Here is a 16,389-nt window from a genome sequence, read left to right on the forward strand (position 1 = left end):
TATTAAATAATTTTAAATTGTAATTATAAGGCTCCTGTGCTTAGTATGAACATATATGGGCCCTAGGTCAGATCGATGGGCTTAATAGTTAACAGCATTTATATACTTTCCTCATGTTTGGAAGCTTCTCTCATCCTGAATCCAGCTTTCTAGTCTTATTCTCAACTCTGACACCATATTCCCAACATCTGACACCATCACAATACTTTCAGTCTACCTGCATGTTAGCTATCAGCCTCAGGCAAAAATTACAAAAAGTCATGGCCCCCTTGGAACATATCTAAAATAGACTTCCTAGATTCTTACCACCTGAAGACCTCTAATTTCATCTGCTCTATTCCTACCTTTGGGTGCCTGTTTATTAAACAATTAGTCCTGCTTTATATCTTACTACCTTTCAGCCATCAAGTTGTAGACGCTACTACGACACCATCCTAACTTGCCTGGTTAGATGACCATACCTACGTGTCTAGGAACCTCACCTCTCCAGAGCTCCACCTGACCAGAGAAAAAATAGAAACAGGCTGGGGGGTATGGACTGACCTGTCAAATGTCTATATCCAGAAGAGAAGCAATTACAGAAGCCAGACCTTTCACCTTCTGCACCCCATAAACTTTGGCCCATACTCCTAGAGTTATAAAGAACAGCACAGAGGGGTCAGGTGGTAGTGTAGCAGGTTAAGCGCACATGGTGTGAAGTGCAAAGATCCCGGTCCCAGCCCATAGCTGCGGGGGGGGGGGGGGGGGGGAGGGTGTCACTTCAAAAGCAGTGAAGCAGATCTGCAGGTTTCTATCTTTCTCTCCCCCTTCTCTCTTGATTTATCTTTGTCCTGTCCAACATCAGCAGCAATAACAATACCAGTAGCAACAACAAGGACAACAAAAATGGTAAAAAAAAAAAAAAAAGGCTCCTAAGAGCAGTGGACTAGTAGTGCAAATAACCTCCACCAATAACTCTGGAGGCAAAAAAAAAAAAGGGGGGGGTAGCTTCCAATGGAAGGGAAGGAATAGGACATGGAACTCTGGTGGTGAGAACTGTATGAAATTGTACCATTATTTTACAATCTTGTTAATCATTAGTACATTACTAATAAAAATTTAAAAAAAATAAACAAAAGGCCCACATTAGAAAATATGAATTCTGAGAGATAAGTTATCCCTTACCACTTGCCGGTACTTGTTTACATTTTCTTGAAGCGTGTTAAGTAGAAAACTGAAGATTTTGTCCATGTTCTGGGTTAATGTTTGCTGGATATCCCTTCTTCTTTGAGCAGGTAATCTCTGGAAGGTCACTATATCCTCTGCCAGTCGCAAAAGAATGAACATCACTAATTCTGTCTGTGTTTCCTATACCAACAGAAATAAGTTAAACTAAGACTTTTCATCAGACATGTCCCAACGTTCTTTTCTGTTGACCAAACAAAAGGAGTCAAAAACAAACTGAATTGATAAAACTCTATTTCATCTCATACCCCTTGTTTGGAAAGTGTATCCAATTCTACAAGCATATCATTCCAATGTTGTGGCCACTCCCGTTTAATCATTTCTACTACAATTCGAGAAAGAACATCCTTAATGTGATTCTCCTCTTCCAAAATGTTCAGTGTTCCCTAGGGAAAACAAAAAAACACTATCAGCAGGTCTGATTGGCCAAAATCAAGAAAGAATAAAAACTGGGTTATAAACCTTCACAAAACTCCTTAGATCTTTCTTTTTTGCCTCTAGGGTTATCGATGGGGCTTGGTACTGGCACTACCAAGCCACAGCTCCTGGTGACAATTTCCCCCCCTCCATTTTAATGGATAGAACAGAGAGAAATTGAGAGGGAGAAGGAGGTAGCGATGGAGAGAGAATGATAAACACCTGTAGATCTGCTTCACTGATTATGAAGTGTCCCTGCTGCAGGTAGAGAGTGAGGGCTAGAACTTGGATCCTTGCACAGGTCCTGTGCACTTAACCAGGTATGCCACCATCCAGTCCCTCAGATCTTCTTTTAAACAGAATAAGCAAACCTGTTCTACATGTCTGAGTTACTTTGTCCTGCATTCTCAATAGACATTCATCCCACTTAAAGCCTGAGTAAGGGTTATATCAGTTAATAAAATGTCTGTCACAGAGCAAGGAAGATATTATTCTCCTTTACAAACTGAAGACTCGTATTTTTTTATTTTGTGAGTGGTGAAGGTAAAGATCAGAAAAATAAAGGGACTGGGGGAGTCGGGTGGTAGCGCAGCAGGTTAAGCGCATGTGGTGCAAAGCACAAGGACCAGCATCAGGATCCCAGCTTGAGTCCCTGGCTCCCCACCTGCAGGGGAGTTGCTTCACAGATGGTGAAGCAGGTCTGCAGGTGTCTGTCTTTCTCTCCCTTCCTGTCTTTCCCTCTACTCTTCATTTCTCTCTGTGCTATCCAACAATGATGACAACAATAATAATAACCACAACAACCATAAAACATCAAGGGCAACAAAAGGGAATAAACAAATATTAAAAAAATAATAATAAAGGGACTGGGTGGTGACAGACCTGGTCAAATGCACACATTACAGTGTACAAGGACATGGGTTCATGCTCTCATCCCTATCTGTAGGGGAAAGCTTCACAAGTGAAGTAATACTGCAGGTGTCTTTCTTCCTCTACCTCCCTCTTCCCTTATATATGAAAGTAATAGGGAGTTGACTGAAAGGAAGGCAAAATGAGAGTTAGGAAGAGTAACTAAATATCTTACCAATAATTCCACTGGGAAGACAAAAACCATTCTTTTTTTTAATATTGATTTATTTCCCTTTATTGCCCTTGTTTTTTTTAATTGTTGTAGTTGTTGTTATTGATGTCGTCGTTGTTAGATAGAACAGAGAGAGATGGAGACAGGAGGGGAAGACAGAAGGGGAGAAAAAAAAAGAGACACCTGCAGACCTGTTTCACTGCCTGTAAAGGGACTCCCCTGTGGGTGGGGAGCCGGGGGCTCGAACTGGGATCCTTATGCTGGTCCTTGTGCTTTACGCCACCTGCGCTTAACCTGCTGCACTACCACAGGACTCCTGACAAAAACTATTCTGGAGCTCTGTTCTTCTAAGTTTGGTATATATTTCCTCCACTATTAGAACAGGCATTTGTTTTAACATGGTATGATTTAACTTTTTTTTATCTTTAGCTGATATCAAATTTATGAATTATGATTTCTATCAAGTCTCTCTAGAAATAGCTAAGTTAATTAAAATGTTTGAAGGGAATTTCTTCTTTTTAAAGCAGAGAAAAGGTCTGGGGAAGTAGCACAGTGATTAGCCAAAAACCTTTGATTTTCATACCTAATGCTCCAAAGTTACAGATTCAATCCCCAGAACCACCATAAGTTAAAGTTGACTGCCAGAGCAATTGTGATGAATTGTAATTTGTGATAGTGGCTCTTTTTATCTCTTAGATAACATTTAATGGTATATAAAGTATGCTGTTTAATCTATATCAAACCAATGAATTTTTATACAAATGGTACAATGAAAATGTCATAGGTTATCTACTTAAATACCGGTCTTCGGGAGTCGGGCGGTAGCGTGGCGGTTTAAGTGCAGGCGGTGCAAAGAGCAAGGACCGGCTGAAGGATCCCGGTTTGAGCCCCCGGCTCCCCACCTGCAGGGTAGTCGCTTCACAAGCGGTGAAGCAGGTCTGCAGGTGTCTATCTTTCTCTCCCCCTCTGTCTTTCCTCTCTCCATTTCTCTCTGTCCTATCCAACAATGACGACATCAATAACAATAATAACTACAACAATACAAAAACAAGGGCAACAAAAGGGAATAAATATTAAAAGAAAAAAAAGAAAATACAGGTCTTCAACTATTCTTCCATCTTTTTACAATACATACAGGTTTTCTTATTGCTTACTTTTTCAATGAACTCCATGACACTGTTCTTCAGATAGACCTTCTCCAGCTGAGACATGTTGTTCCACCGATACCTGGTCACCAAAATGCATATAGTTAACAAAACCATAGTAAAAGTCTTCAGTTCATAAGAAACTAGTTTTTATCCCTGTGTTAAGATTATACTGATAATCTCATTGATATCATAATTTTGATTTTGTACCATTTAAAGAAAGGACAAAAGTTAGTTCCTATTTAATCCAAAAGCTAGCAACCTGGGGAAGTTTTACACAGGCAGTATTCCATTAACTGCATACCACACAGAACTGTGCAATAGTTACCCCTCCCCCCTTGATTTTCCTGGCAGGTAATAAATAAATATGCTTATATGTATACTTATCTACATATTTGGCAGGCCACAAGTAAATCTGGAATAACTGCAACAATGTAGTTACTGTTCTTGTGAAAACAGAAACATCATAGCCATTCAGTTTAGGGTTACACGATAATAAGCAGTACAACCAAACTACACTGTAAAAGTTGACTCTTCTGATAGACTTTGGGAGACCCAATTTAAGGAGAGTTTTTCAATTATTATGCTTTGGATGTATTAAAAAAGAAAATTAAAGGGCAGGCCAGGAAGTAGCACAATGGATAAAGTGTTGGAAGTTTCAAACATGAAATCCTGAGTTTGAGCCCCTCATCGCATGTGTTAAGAGTGCTGCTCTGGTTTCTCTATCGCTCCTTCACCATAAACAAACAAATCTATATCCGAACAAGTAGCTTTTAAAATTATTTATTATTAAATAAAAACAGAAGTTGAGGGCAAAGAGGGAGATAGAGGGGGAGAGGAGAGGAGGGAGGAAGGGAGGGAGAACAGAGGGAAAGAGGGGGAGAGAGGGAAGGAGAGAGAGAGACGCACCTGCAGCTCTACTTCACCACTTGTGAAGCTTTCCCGCTACAGGTGGGGACCAGGGGCTTGAATCAGGGTCCTTGCGCACTGTAGTGTGTGCACTTAACCAGATGTACCACCACCTGGCCCCTATATCCTAAAAAGTAAACAGCTGTATTTGAATTAAAAAAAAAAAAAAAGATTTTGAGGTCCTCTGATGTATAAGAACATAAAAGATTGATAAACACTGACTAATGGCTAGCAACTATCAGCAAATATTCCTAGAAAGCTTAATACTGTCTGTACCTCGTACTTTACTTTGAAGGAGAAGCTGAGAAGGTAGGTTAGATCCTGAAGAGAGAGCTCACATGAGGTCTGATAACCCCCTGGGAATCATTCCTTCCTTCTTGGGGATTGCTCTTTTATATTCACCTAAAGGGCTTTTTCTTTTTTCCGTCTTTTTTTTAAAGGGCATTTTTTTATGAGTCAAATCAGAAAGAAAGACTTGCTCTTTCACAAACTGGTTAACAACTAAAAGTTCCTTACTTGACAACGTGTTCCAAAATCTGAAGGCCAAAATGTCTGACGATGGCAACCTGTGTTTTCTCAGCCAACTTCAAGCCACAGGGGACACAAACAGGGCACTTTTCCTTAAATTCTTCACAAAACTGAAAGAAGAAAAATTAGTGTTTTTCTTAGATGCCAAGATACTAAAATAAAATTATTGTAAGAATCTCCAATCTAGTGATCCGGGAGGTGGCGCAGTGGTAAAGCTTTGGACTCTCAAGCATGAGGTGCGAGTTCAATCCCCAGCAGCACATGCGCCAGAGTGATGTCTGGTCCTTTCTCTCTCCTATCTTTCTCATAAATAAATAATAAAAAAACTTAAAAAAATAAAAGAATCTCCAATTTACATTTCATTCACTTTGGTAGTTTTAGAGTTTTGATGTTAGGGTCAATTAATATGGGGATGGAAATTTGGCCTAAATGAGTAAAGATCTACTTTGTATCAAATGACAAATTTCTGAGTTATACTTTCAAAAACCTTTGTGGGGTGTGTCTGTGCGGGGAGGGGGGGGGAAGGCGGGCAGTAGCATTCCTGGTTGAGTGCACACATTAATTATCATGCTCAAGGACTCAGGTTCAAGTCCATGATCCCTACCTGCAGGGGGAAGCTTCATGAGCTGTGAAGCAGTACTGCTAGTTTCTCTTTCTAGCTCCCCTCTCTCAATTTCTCTCTGTCCTATCAGATAAAAGAAAATATGAAAATAAATAAACTTTGGAGAACTGGACAAGTGTCTCAAACATTAGAGCACATGCCTAATATTCTGGACTTGATCCCTGGCACTACATAAGAGAACCAAGAACAGAAGCAGACAAAACTTTGTGTGGTAAAACAAATTTCTAGTGTCTGTTTCTCTCTCCTAAAAATATAAATTTGGGTCTAAGTGGCTTAGCTGTGGAGCCTGAGTTCACTTTCTGGAACAATACACACAAAAACTAAACTGAAAGTAGCTGCCAGAGATGGTACATTAGATAGAGTCCAAAAAAAGTAGGACTCTCAAGCATGAAGCCTTGAGTTTGATTCCCAGCATAGTAGTGCCAGTGATGTTCTGGTTCTCTCTTCTTCTCTCTCATATGTAAATTAAATAAACAAAACTAACCCCCCCTAACATGAAAACAAAATAGGCTATAAATTGCAGAGGGATGTTCTGTTCTCACAAAATGAAAAATAAAAATCTTAGGGAGGGCAGTTGGTGGCCTATCTGGTTAAGTGCATACATGCGAAGACCCAGGTTTAGGCCCCTAGTCTTGACCTGCATGGAGGCCTGCAGATATCCGTGTCTCTTTTCCTACATCCCTTCCCCTCTCAATTTGTCTCTATCCAATAGTAAATAAAAAAATATATATTTTTAAAAATAAAATAAAAACCTTTGTTGGAGGTGGCCCTGGTAGTACAGTGGTTAGAGCCTTGGGCTTTATATATAAAGTTCTGACTTTTATCCTCAGCACTGCATGTGACAGAGTGATACTATGGCGCACTCTCTCTCAGGTCAATACGTCTTATGTGAGATAAAATAAACTTCAGTAGGGAAACAAGATAAAGCAAATGTAGCAAAAATCTTTGTAACAGCTGAATTTCGATGATGGGTATACACAAGATCATGACAGTATTCTACTTTGGTGTACTTTTTTTTACTGCCTTATAAAACCATCTCGAAACCAAAGCTTTCTGACTGTACATCCTTGGCATGCATATACACAGCAAAGTCCTCCAAGTGGTGAGTACGTGTGTGTACACACACACACACACACACACACACACACACACTCCGGCTTGAAGCAGGAATCTGCTCGTATTGTCGTTGCATTCCCAAAGTGCAACAAGCTTCAATCCGGTGGAGCAGAGCATCTGGGACTCAAGAAAACTGACTTTCAGGAAACCCAAGTTCCTAGTTGCTAGAATGCAAACGAAGTGGCAGAAGTTCATCCTTGCGCAGAACAGTTTCTCACACATTCACAGGGGGTGGGGGGCAGAGCGGAGCGTGGCGACAATCAGCCCAGCAAACCACCGCCCCCCCAATACAGAGCAGAGTTAAGAGAAAGTGCATGAATGAAAGTAGCGGGGCACCGGGGGAGGGGGATAGTGCTGGAACTCGGTCGCTTAGGGGTGGTGGTGGGGGATGGTCAGTAGAATGGGTGGGGGAACCCAGGGGTGCGGGGTGGACACGTGCGCCACGGGGAGGCCCCGGCGACCAGGCGGGGTGGCCGGGGGTGCAGCCGGCGGGGAGCGGTCGTGATGGGGGCGAGCGAAGAGAAATGAGGACAGCGGGTGGCGAGAAGAGAAAGCGGCGAGGCCCGGGGGCGCTCGGCAAGCACGGAGGGCAGGGAGCGGGGAGAGCGCCGAGAGCAAGCACCCGCCGCGGGCCCCCCAGGAATCCGAGAGCGAGGCTCCGAGGCCGCGCGGGCGAGAGGCGTCCCGGGCTGGGGGGAGGGTCTCGCCGCAGGCCGGGCGCCAGACCCCGGCTACCTTGAGGGCTTCCAGCCGGTAGCGTTGGGTGGAGCCAGGGTCCATTATGACCGTCACCGCTTTCACCAGCTGCTCGCACAGCGCGTTCACTTGTTCCATGTCCATGACTAGCGCCGTGGCTCGCGAGCACACTGCACGGCCGTCCCGGGAGCACGAGGAGCCAACTGCTCCTTTGGCGGGACCACACGCGGGGACCCGGCCGCACAGCACTGGGAGGAGGGGGTGGAGAGCAGGAGGAGGAGCGTGAGCGCCACAAGCCCCGGCCGGGAAGGGCCCCGCTCTGCGCACGCGTCCGACTCCCCACTACGCACGCGCCCGCGGAAGTGGCGGCTCCCTTGTGACGGTTGCACCTCGGTAGGCGGAGTGGGAGGCGGAAGGGCCGCGGTGCGCAGGCGCGTCAACGTTCCCCCGCTACCCGCGCATTCCGATCTCAGGAGCGCGGGCCGCCCGGGGGCTTCGCGGCGAGCCTGCCGGGCTGTGTGGCCTGCGCCCGGACTCCCGCCGTCCCCACGAGGCACAGCGCGCTCTGGGAGACTGGACGGCTAACGAGGACTCCTGCACTTTCCTCGTAGTGAAACGACCCGGAGCCCGGCCCCGGCTGCCACTGTGGCTGACAGCTGACAGCTTTGTCAGGTGCCTGTCATTTTGGTAAGAGTCTGGGTGGGGGAGGCAGCGTGATGGTTCTGCAGACAGACTCGCATGCCTGAGGCTCTGAGGCCCCAGGTTCAGTCCCTGCACCACCGTGAGCCAGAGCTGAGCGGTGTTCTGGGAGGAAAAGAAAAAGAAAGAAAGAAAGCAGACTGATGCCTGGGACTCTGCGGTAAGAGTCGACATCTCTGTGGTCCGACTTTCTTCGTGCTAAGTGTCTCACAGAGAAACGAAGCTCTCGCTTACTTATGGGAAAAGGTATAGACATATATTATGCATGTGGGCATTGTCTCGGCAGCTCTTAAACCTCCCTATCCGCTTGCACTTGTTTTCCGTGGCTGGATTGTCTCGCGATGAGCTCCGGCCAAACTCATGTCTCACAGTCTCGCGATGACTAAAGGCGGGTGGGCGGGTGCGTGACAGCTTGACGTGTGATCACCGGCTTTAAAGCAGCGCGAGCCTGAGGTTTGCGTGGAGGGCTGCTCGTGAGTTGGTTGGCATTTAAATAGCTCTGTTGCTTCCTCCAGCGAGATACAGACATGCAAAATCTCCGTGGCTCCATTATTTGTCTAGTGGTAAAGTCTGCGCGCCTGGTTTTGTTTCTGTATACTCAGTAAGATGTTTGCTCTTCTGAAATCACTGCTTCCTCCTTCAAGTCCGCTATTTAAAAAAAAAAAAAGAGGTACAGTTGACGTAACGCTGTCAGCTTCAAGTGTGCAACATGGTGATGGGGTATTTTGTATAGATTGCAAAGTGATCATTGCAATAAGTCACATTAACATCCGTCTCTATGCACACGGTTTTTCCTTTTTTTTTTCTTTCCTTTTCCCATCCTCCACTTTGCTGTTTGATCTCATGTGCTATCTACCTGGCTTGTGTGATAAAAATGCAATACTGCACAAAAGCCACTTTAAAGATTGTAAGTAACCTCTAATAATGGTTCTTATTCACACATGTTTGAAGTATCATACTCAAGCGGTCTGCAGGTGGCACAGTGACTAGAATGGTGAAGATTGTTAAAAGCAGAGGTCCAGGGGGTAGGGCGGTAGCTTAGCGGGTTAAGCGCACGTGGCGCAAAGCGCAAAGACCAACATAAGGATCCCAGTGCGAGCCCCCGGCTCCCCTCCTGCAGGGGAGTCGCTTCACAGGTGGTGAAGCAGGTCTGCAGGTGTCTATCTTTCTCTCGCCCTCTGTCTTCTCTCTCCATTTCTCTCCGACCTATCTGACAACGAACTACATCAACAACAATAATAACCGCAACAAGGCTACAACAACAAGGGCAACAAAAGGGGGGGGGTGGCCTCCGGGATCAGTGGATTCGTGGTGCAGGCACTGAGCCCCAGCAATAACCCTGGAGGCAAAAAAAAAAGCAGAGGTCCAGACTTCAGTCCTCTGCATCATATGTGTCAACTGATGCTCTGGTTCTCACTTTTCTTTCTTTTGTATAAATAAATACTTTCTTCTTCTTCTAGCGTTTGCCAATAAATACTTTAAGAATAAATATCACGGGAGTCGGGCGGTAGCGCAGCAGGTTAAGCGCAGGTGGCGCAAAGCGCAAGGACAGGCATAAGAATTCCAGTTAGAGCCCCCGGCTCCCTACCTGTAGGGGAGTCGCTTCACAGGCGGTGAAGCAGGTCTGCAGGTGTCTTTCTCTCCTCTTCTCTGTCTTCCCCTCCTCTCTCCATTTCTCTCTGTCCTATCCAACAACGACATCCACAACAACAATAATAACTACAACAAATACAAAAAGGGCAACAAAAGGGGGAAAAAAAAGAATAAATATCACATTTTGTCTGTTTTAGGTGAGTGGCCAGTTGCAGCTGGTAAGGAATTAATACCATGACACTCTGGCACTTATTTTAGAATACAGCTGAATGCTTACTCAACTGTGTAGCCTGTTTCTCATACTGAGGTCATGAATTACTGCTAACCCACAAGTGTCTTGTTTTCCTCACATCAGTGGTTCCAAACTTCTACTGCATATAAGAATTACCTGGAGAGCTTTTATTTTATTTTAAATTTTTATTATTTATTTAATGGTTCACACGATTGCAAATTTACAAGGGTATATAGTTCCACACTGCACGCACTACCAAAGTTCTCTGTGTGGCCCCAGCCCCCATAACCACCATAGCACCTGGAGAGCTTTTAAAATTACATTGCCCAGGTCATACCCATTCGGTTAAAACCTATGGGGTGGGGGGTAGGTAGCATAATGGTTATGCAAAGAGACTCTGATGCCTGAAGCTCTAAAGTCCCAAGTTCAATCTCCACACCACCATAAGGCAGAGATGAGTAGTCCTCTGGTTAAAAAAGTAAAAACATACCAAAAAAAAAAAAAACTTATGGTGGTAGAAACTGATGTTGATAATTGCTTTTATTTATTTTTTCTTTAAGAACTTATTTATTCATTAAAAAAAAGATAGGAGAAAAAAAAGAAAGAAAGGAGAGAGAAAGAACCAGACATCACTCTGGTACCTGTGCTACTGGGGATTGAACTCAGGACCTCATGGTTGAGAGTCCAGTGCTTTAGCCACTGCGTCACCTCCTGGATCACTTGATAATTGCTTTAATAAGATTTATTCATTTATCTATTTCTATGAGAAAAAGAGTCCAGAAGATGGCTCAGCTCTGGCATATGGTGGTGCTGTGGTCTGAACCCATGACCTCTGTGGCCAAAATGTGGGGACCACTGTGCTGTCTCTCTGGTCTCAAACAATATTATTTTTAAGTTTCTAGATGAGGGACCAGGCACTGGCACACCTGGTTGAGCACACATGTTACATTGCTCAAGGAACCAGGTTCAAGCCCCTGCCCCCTCCCCACCTGTAGGGGAAAAGCTTCATCAACAGTGAAGTAGCGCTACAGGTGTCTCTCTTTCTCTCCCTCTGTCTCCCCCTTCTCAATTTTCATGTTTCTATCCAATAAGTAAATAAAGTCTCTAGATGACTCTAATCTGAGCCATGTTGGGAGCCACTGCTTTAGTTTGTGTTCCTTTTCCAGAGTATCAGCGATGTTATGAGATATCATTAGTGTTTAGTGTAAAATATATAGGGTTTGTTCTTCTACCTTCCAGATCTTCATGAATGAGAGCCTCTTTGCATAACCATTATATTATCTACCCCCACCCTGCAATATTTTCTATTTAAAATCTCCATGACTGGGTAGAAAATCAGCATTAGAACACTACAAAGTAATATAGTTCTGCAAGACCCCCAGATTAGTGGTTGAAAATTCAGAGAAAAACAAGGTATTTGCATAGTTTCAAAATATCTCCCTCAATATATTAGATACAGAAGTAGAAATAGTAACTTTACACAGAAAATTCTGGGGGCTGGGGAGATAGCATTGTGGTTATGTAAAGAGACACATAATGGGGCCAGGCAGTAACGGGCGCAGCGGTTAAGCGCACATGGTGCTAAGGACCAGCAGAAGGATCCTGGTTGGAGGGCCTCCCCCACCTTCAGGGGCGTCGCTTCACTTTCTCTCTGTCTTATCCAACAACAGCAATAGCAGCAACAACAAGGGCAGCAAAATAGGAAAAATGGCCTCAAGGAGTTATGGATAGTATAGGCACCAAGCCCCAGCAATAACACTGGAGGTGAAAGAAAAAAAAAAAGAGAGATAAATACCTGAGGTTTCAAGATCCTAGGTTCAAAGAAAAAAAGTCTGCCTTCTCAAATATCACAGTTAATATAAAATAATAATAATAATAATAAGACAGGGCTGCTGTCTTATTATTAAGAGAGCTCAGTGCACTGCTCTGCTATGTGAGCGACCCAGATTTGAGCCTGACCCCTACCACACTGAAAGGAACTTTGATGATGTGGTCTTTTTTCTCTTTTTATTCTAAAAAAAAAGTTATAAAACATATTGACTATGTATTTCCCAACATAATAAACTTAAAAGAGTACATCACTTCCATAATAATATTGCAAGAAAAATGCATGATCTGAGTCTAATTAAAATAGAAATTAGAAAACTAGGACATCACTCTGGCATATACTATGCCAGGAATTGAACTCAGGACCTTATGCTTGCAGTTACAGCACTCTAGCCACTATACCATCTCCTACTTTACTATTATAAACCAGATCACTGCTTAGCTCTGACTTATACTGGTGCTGGAAATTGAACTTGATGACTCTGACATCTAAGTGTTGTGTTACCAATGAATCTATTTCCTGACTATCATTGGTTTATTTTTAATATTTATCTATCACCATGGCTTCACTACTCTGAGCTGACTTTTTTTAGCATGAAAGAGACGACGGGAGGTGGGAGGGAGAAAAGATAAAAAGAGCACCAAAACATCCTCTAGTGCTGTGGAGACTGGACTTGAACTTGAGTCGTGTGTGATAAGGGAGATGTACTGTCCAGGTGAGCTAGCGTTCCAGTCTATTTATCTTATAACAGTTTCAAAAATGTTTTTGAGGTGCCACAGTCGTCTTCATGTGCAATTCAGTTGTTTTTTTTTTTTATGTTAAAGAAAGAGAGGGAGTCGGGCAGTAGCACAGCAGATTAAGCACACATAGAGTAAAGGGCAAGGACTGACGTAAGGATTCCGGTTCGAGCCCCCGGCTCCCCACCTGCAGGGGAGTTGCTTCACAAGTAGTGAAGCAGGTCTGCAGGTGTCTCTCTTTCTCTCCCCCTCTGTCTTCCTCTCTTCTCTCCATTTCTCTCTGTCCTATCCAACAACGGCATCAATAACAACAATAAAAATAAATAAATAAAAGATAATAAAAAAATAAAGAAAGAGAGACACCACAACATTGCTTTGCCATCTGTATAGCCTCCCCTGGTGTCATGGTGTTCTCATGTGGTGTTGGTATTTGAACTCAGGGCCTCCCAAATGGTAATCTGTGTACTCTACTGGATGAGCTGTCTTCTAGGTATTTTTAAAGCTTTTATGTTATTCTATTGTTTTTAACAGGACAGAGAAATTGAGAGGGGAGGGGAAGATAGAAAGGGAGACAGATTGGACGGGGGAGACAGCATAATGGTTATGCAAACAGACTCTCATGCCTGAGGCTCCTAAGTCCCAGGTTCAATCCCCCGCACCACCATAAGCCTGAGCTAAGCAATGCTCTGGTATTTCTCTCTCCCTCTCTCTCTCCCCCCCTCTCTCTCTCTGCATCTCAAAAATAAAATTAATAAAAATAAAAAAAAAAGAAAGGGAGACAGATATACACCTGCAGACCTGATTCACTAGTCAAGAAACTTCCTCCCTGAAGAAGGTGGGGAGCAGGGGCTCGAACCTGGGTTCTTTGCATATGGTAATGTGTGAGCTCAACTAGGTGTGCTACCACCTGGCCCCCTTAAAGCTTTTCATACTTGCTACTTGTAGTACTCATTGACTTCCTAAAGAGGAGAGAGGAGAGAATTTAAATTTTTCCAAATTAATTCTTACTACCTTTGTACCTACCTACCTTTATAATTCTGGCATCAGTAGATGAGGATGCTTGTTTTCATTCTTGTTGCTTCCTATGCTACCATGCTTATGGTAATTTGACAATGGAAAGGTGGAAATAAAATTTGCCTTAGCACCTTGAATTAGGTATCCTTTCTAATTGTCCTTAAAATATTGTCTTACAGGAAAAAATGGCTACTGGACAGGACCGAGTAGTTGCTTTAGTGGACATGGATTGTTTTTTTGTTCAAGTGGAGCAGCGACAAAATCCTCATTTGAGGAATAAACCCTGTGCTGTTGTACAGTACAAAACATGGAAAGGTGGTGGGTATGTATCTTTATTATTCTTGTAGCTGCCAGCCAGTATTTTTATATAAGATTACAAGATACTACGCTGGGTTTCTGAACTTCTGTGTTTGAGATCAAATAGTTGCATCTGTGACCAAAAACCTTCTATTATGTTTATAATATATTCTGTTCAATTTTAATGATCTTTACTTGTCATAATGTAATATTTGTTTACCCTTTTCTGTACCCTTAGAATAATTGCAGTCAGTTATGAAGCTCGTGCATTTGGAGTCACTAGAAACATGTGGGCAGATGATGCTAAGAAGTTATGTCCAGATCTTCTACTGGCACAAGTTCGTGAGTTACGTGGGAAAGCTAACCTCACCAAGTAAGAAGAAAAGATGGTTTAAGGGAAATGGAAGGGTTGGAAATAATGACATGAAACAAAGAACTGATATTTCAAATTTGTTCTGTGTAAATAACGTCTGAAGACATTTTTCATTTGTCAGCTAAATTTTCTGTGTAAAGTGAAAACCAGATCAGTAAGTAGCCTTGGAGACAATGGTACATGGCCTAGATAGCTGGACTGAAAAGCATGGGGTGTCTTGAGTTCAGTCTCCAGCATCATATGTACCAGTTCTCTCTCCACTTCTCTTTCTTATGCTAATAAGTAAATTTTTAAATTATTTTTATAAAAAATAAGTATGTCTCAGGAACAGCTCAGAGTCATTGTAGCCTACATATTCTCTTATCCATTTGTTTGCTTGTTTATTTTTTTATTTTTGCCTCCAGGGTTATTGCTGGGGCTTGGTGCCTACTCTACAAATTCACTGCTCCTGGAGGCCTTTTTTCACATTTTTTGTTGCCCTTGTTATTGTTGTCATTGCTGCTGCTATTGTTGTTGGATAGGACAGAGAGAAATTGAGAGAAGGGGGGGAATACAGAGAGAGGGAGAGAAAGACAGACACCTGAAGACCTGCTTCACCGCCTATGAAGTGACCCCCCTGCAGGTGAGGATACACACACACACACACACACACACACACACACACTATTACCTTGGCAGTAGCACAGTGGGTTAAGTGCACATGGCACAAGGACCAGTGTTAAGGATTCTGGTTCGAGCCCCAGCTCCCCACCTGCAGGGGAGTCACTTCACAAGTGGTGAAGCATGTCTGCAGGTGTCTGTCTCTCCCCCTCTCTGTCTACCCCTCCTCTCTCCATTTCTCTCTGTCCTATCCAACAGTGATGACATCAATTACAACAATTATTACAACAATAATAAAAAACAAGGGCAATAAAAGGGAAAATAAATAAGATTTTTAAAAATTATTATTATATTTATTTATTTATTGTTTAGAGACAGCCAGAAATTGAGAGGAAGAGGGAGAGAGACACCTGCAGACCTGCTTCACCACTCGCAAAGCTTTTCCCCTTCAGGTAGGGACTGGAGGCTAGAACTCCAGTCCTTGTACATTGTAATGTGTGTGTTTAACCAGGTGCGCCACTGCCTGGCTTCCAGGTCCTTGTACATTGTAACTTGTGCTCAACCAGGTCTGCTACCACCCAGCCCCTCCCCCCCCCTTTTTTTTTTACCAGAGCACTGCACTGAGCAGTGCTTATGGTGGTGTGGGAGATACATATTATCTTCTACTCTTTATTTTCTTAATTATTTAAAAATTGGTTGTTGCAGGAGTCAGGCGGTAGTGCAGTGGGTTAAGCACACATGGTGCAAAGCCCAAGGACCAGAATAAGGATCCCGGTTCGAGCCCCCGGCTCCCCACCTATAGGGGAGTCTCTTCACAAGTGGTGAAGCAGGTCTGCAGGTGCCTATCTTTCTCTCCCCCTCTCTGTCTTCCCCTCCTCTCTACATTTCTCTCTGTCCTATCCAACAACGACAATATCAAGAACTACAACAATAAAACAAGGGCAACAAAAGGGAATAAATAAATAAATAAATAAATAACGTTTTTTTTTTTTTAATTTTTTTTTATTAAAGAAAGGATTAATTAACAAAACCATAGGGTAGGAGGGGTACAACTCCACACAATTCCCACCGCCCAAAATAAATAACGTTTTAAAAAAAAAAAAAATTGGTTGTTGCAGCCAGGAGGTATACCGCACATTAAAATGCTAGACTTTCAAGCATGAGGACCTGGGTTTGATCCCCAGCATTGCATGTGTCAGTGATGCTCTAGTTTTCACCCTCATAATAAAATTTTTAAATGCTGCATAAAAAATTTTTTTTTTGGTTGGGGAAGGGGAG

General features: G+C 43.2%; 2 protein-coding genes across 7 annotated transcripts in view; one reads left to right on the forward strand and one right to left on the reverse strand.

Annotated features, from left to right (window-relative positions):
* Positions 1 to 8,061, reverse strand: part of XPO5 (exportin 5) — a 60,951-nt gene extending 52,890 nt beyond the window's left edge. Inside the window, exons 1-5 of the mRNA XM_016191434.2 lie at positions 7,778 to 8,061; positions 5,293 to 5,414; positions 3,877 to 3,949; positions 1,473 to 1,610; positions 1,165 to 1,347 (exon numbers count right to left, since the gene is read on the reverse strand). Of these exons, the coding sequence (XP_016046920.1) occupies positions 1,165 to 1,347; positions 1,473 to 1,610; positions 3,877 to 3,949; positions 5,293 to 5,414; positions 7,778 to 7,882 (621 nt within the window). The 5' untranslated portion in view covers positions 7,883 to 8,061. The remainder of the gene's footprint in view (positions 1 to 1,164; positions 1,348 to 1,472; positions 1,611 to 3,876; positions 3,950 to 5,292; positions 5,415 to 7,777) is intronic.
* A 96-nt stretch (positions 8,062 to 8,157) lies between these two features.
* POLH (DNA polymerase eta) overlaps positions 8,158 to 16,389 on the forward strand; it is a 45,947-nt gene continuing 37,715 nt past the window's right edge. The window contains exons 1-3 of one of the 6 annotated variants that reach the window (XM_060189860.1): positions 8,158 to 8,425; positions 14,021 to 14,163; positions 14,377 to 14,511. In XM_060189860.1, coding sequence (XP_060045843.1) covers positions 14,027 to 14,163; positions 14,377 to 14,511 — 272 coding nt within the window. In that variant the 5' untranslated portion in view covers positions 8,158 to 8,425; positions 14,021 to 14,026. Of the gene's footprint in view, positions 8,426 to 8,451; positions 8,598 to 8,661; positions 8,684 to 14,020; positions 14,164 to 14,376; positions 14,512 to 16,389 lie in introns of those variants that run through there. The other 5 variants (XM_060189857.1, XM_060189856.1, XM_060189858.1 and 2 more) reach the window with 5 other exon arrangements.

The sequence above is a fragment of the Erinaceus europaeus genome, chromosome 4 (genome assembly GCF_950295315.1).
Source record: "Erinaceus europaeus chromosome 4, mEriEur2.1, whole genome shotgun sequence".
NCBI lineage: Eukaryota > Metazoa > Chordata > Mammalia > Eulipotyphla > Erinaceidae > Erinaceus > Erinaceus europaeus.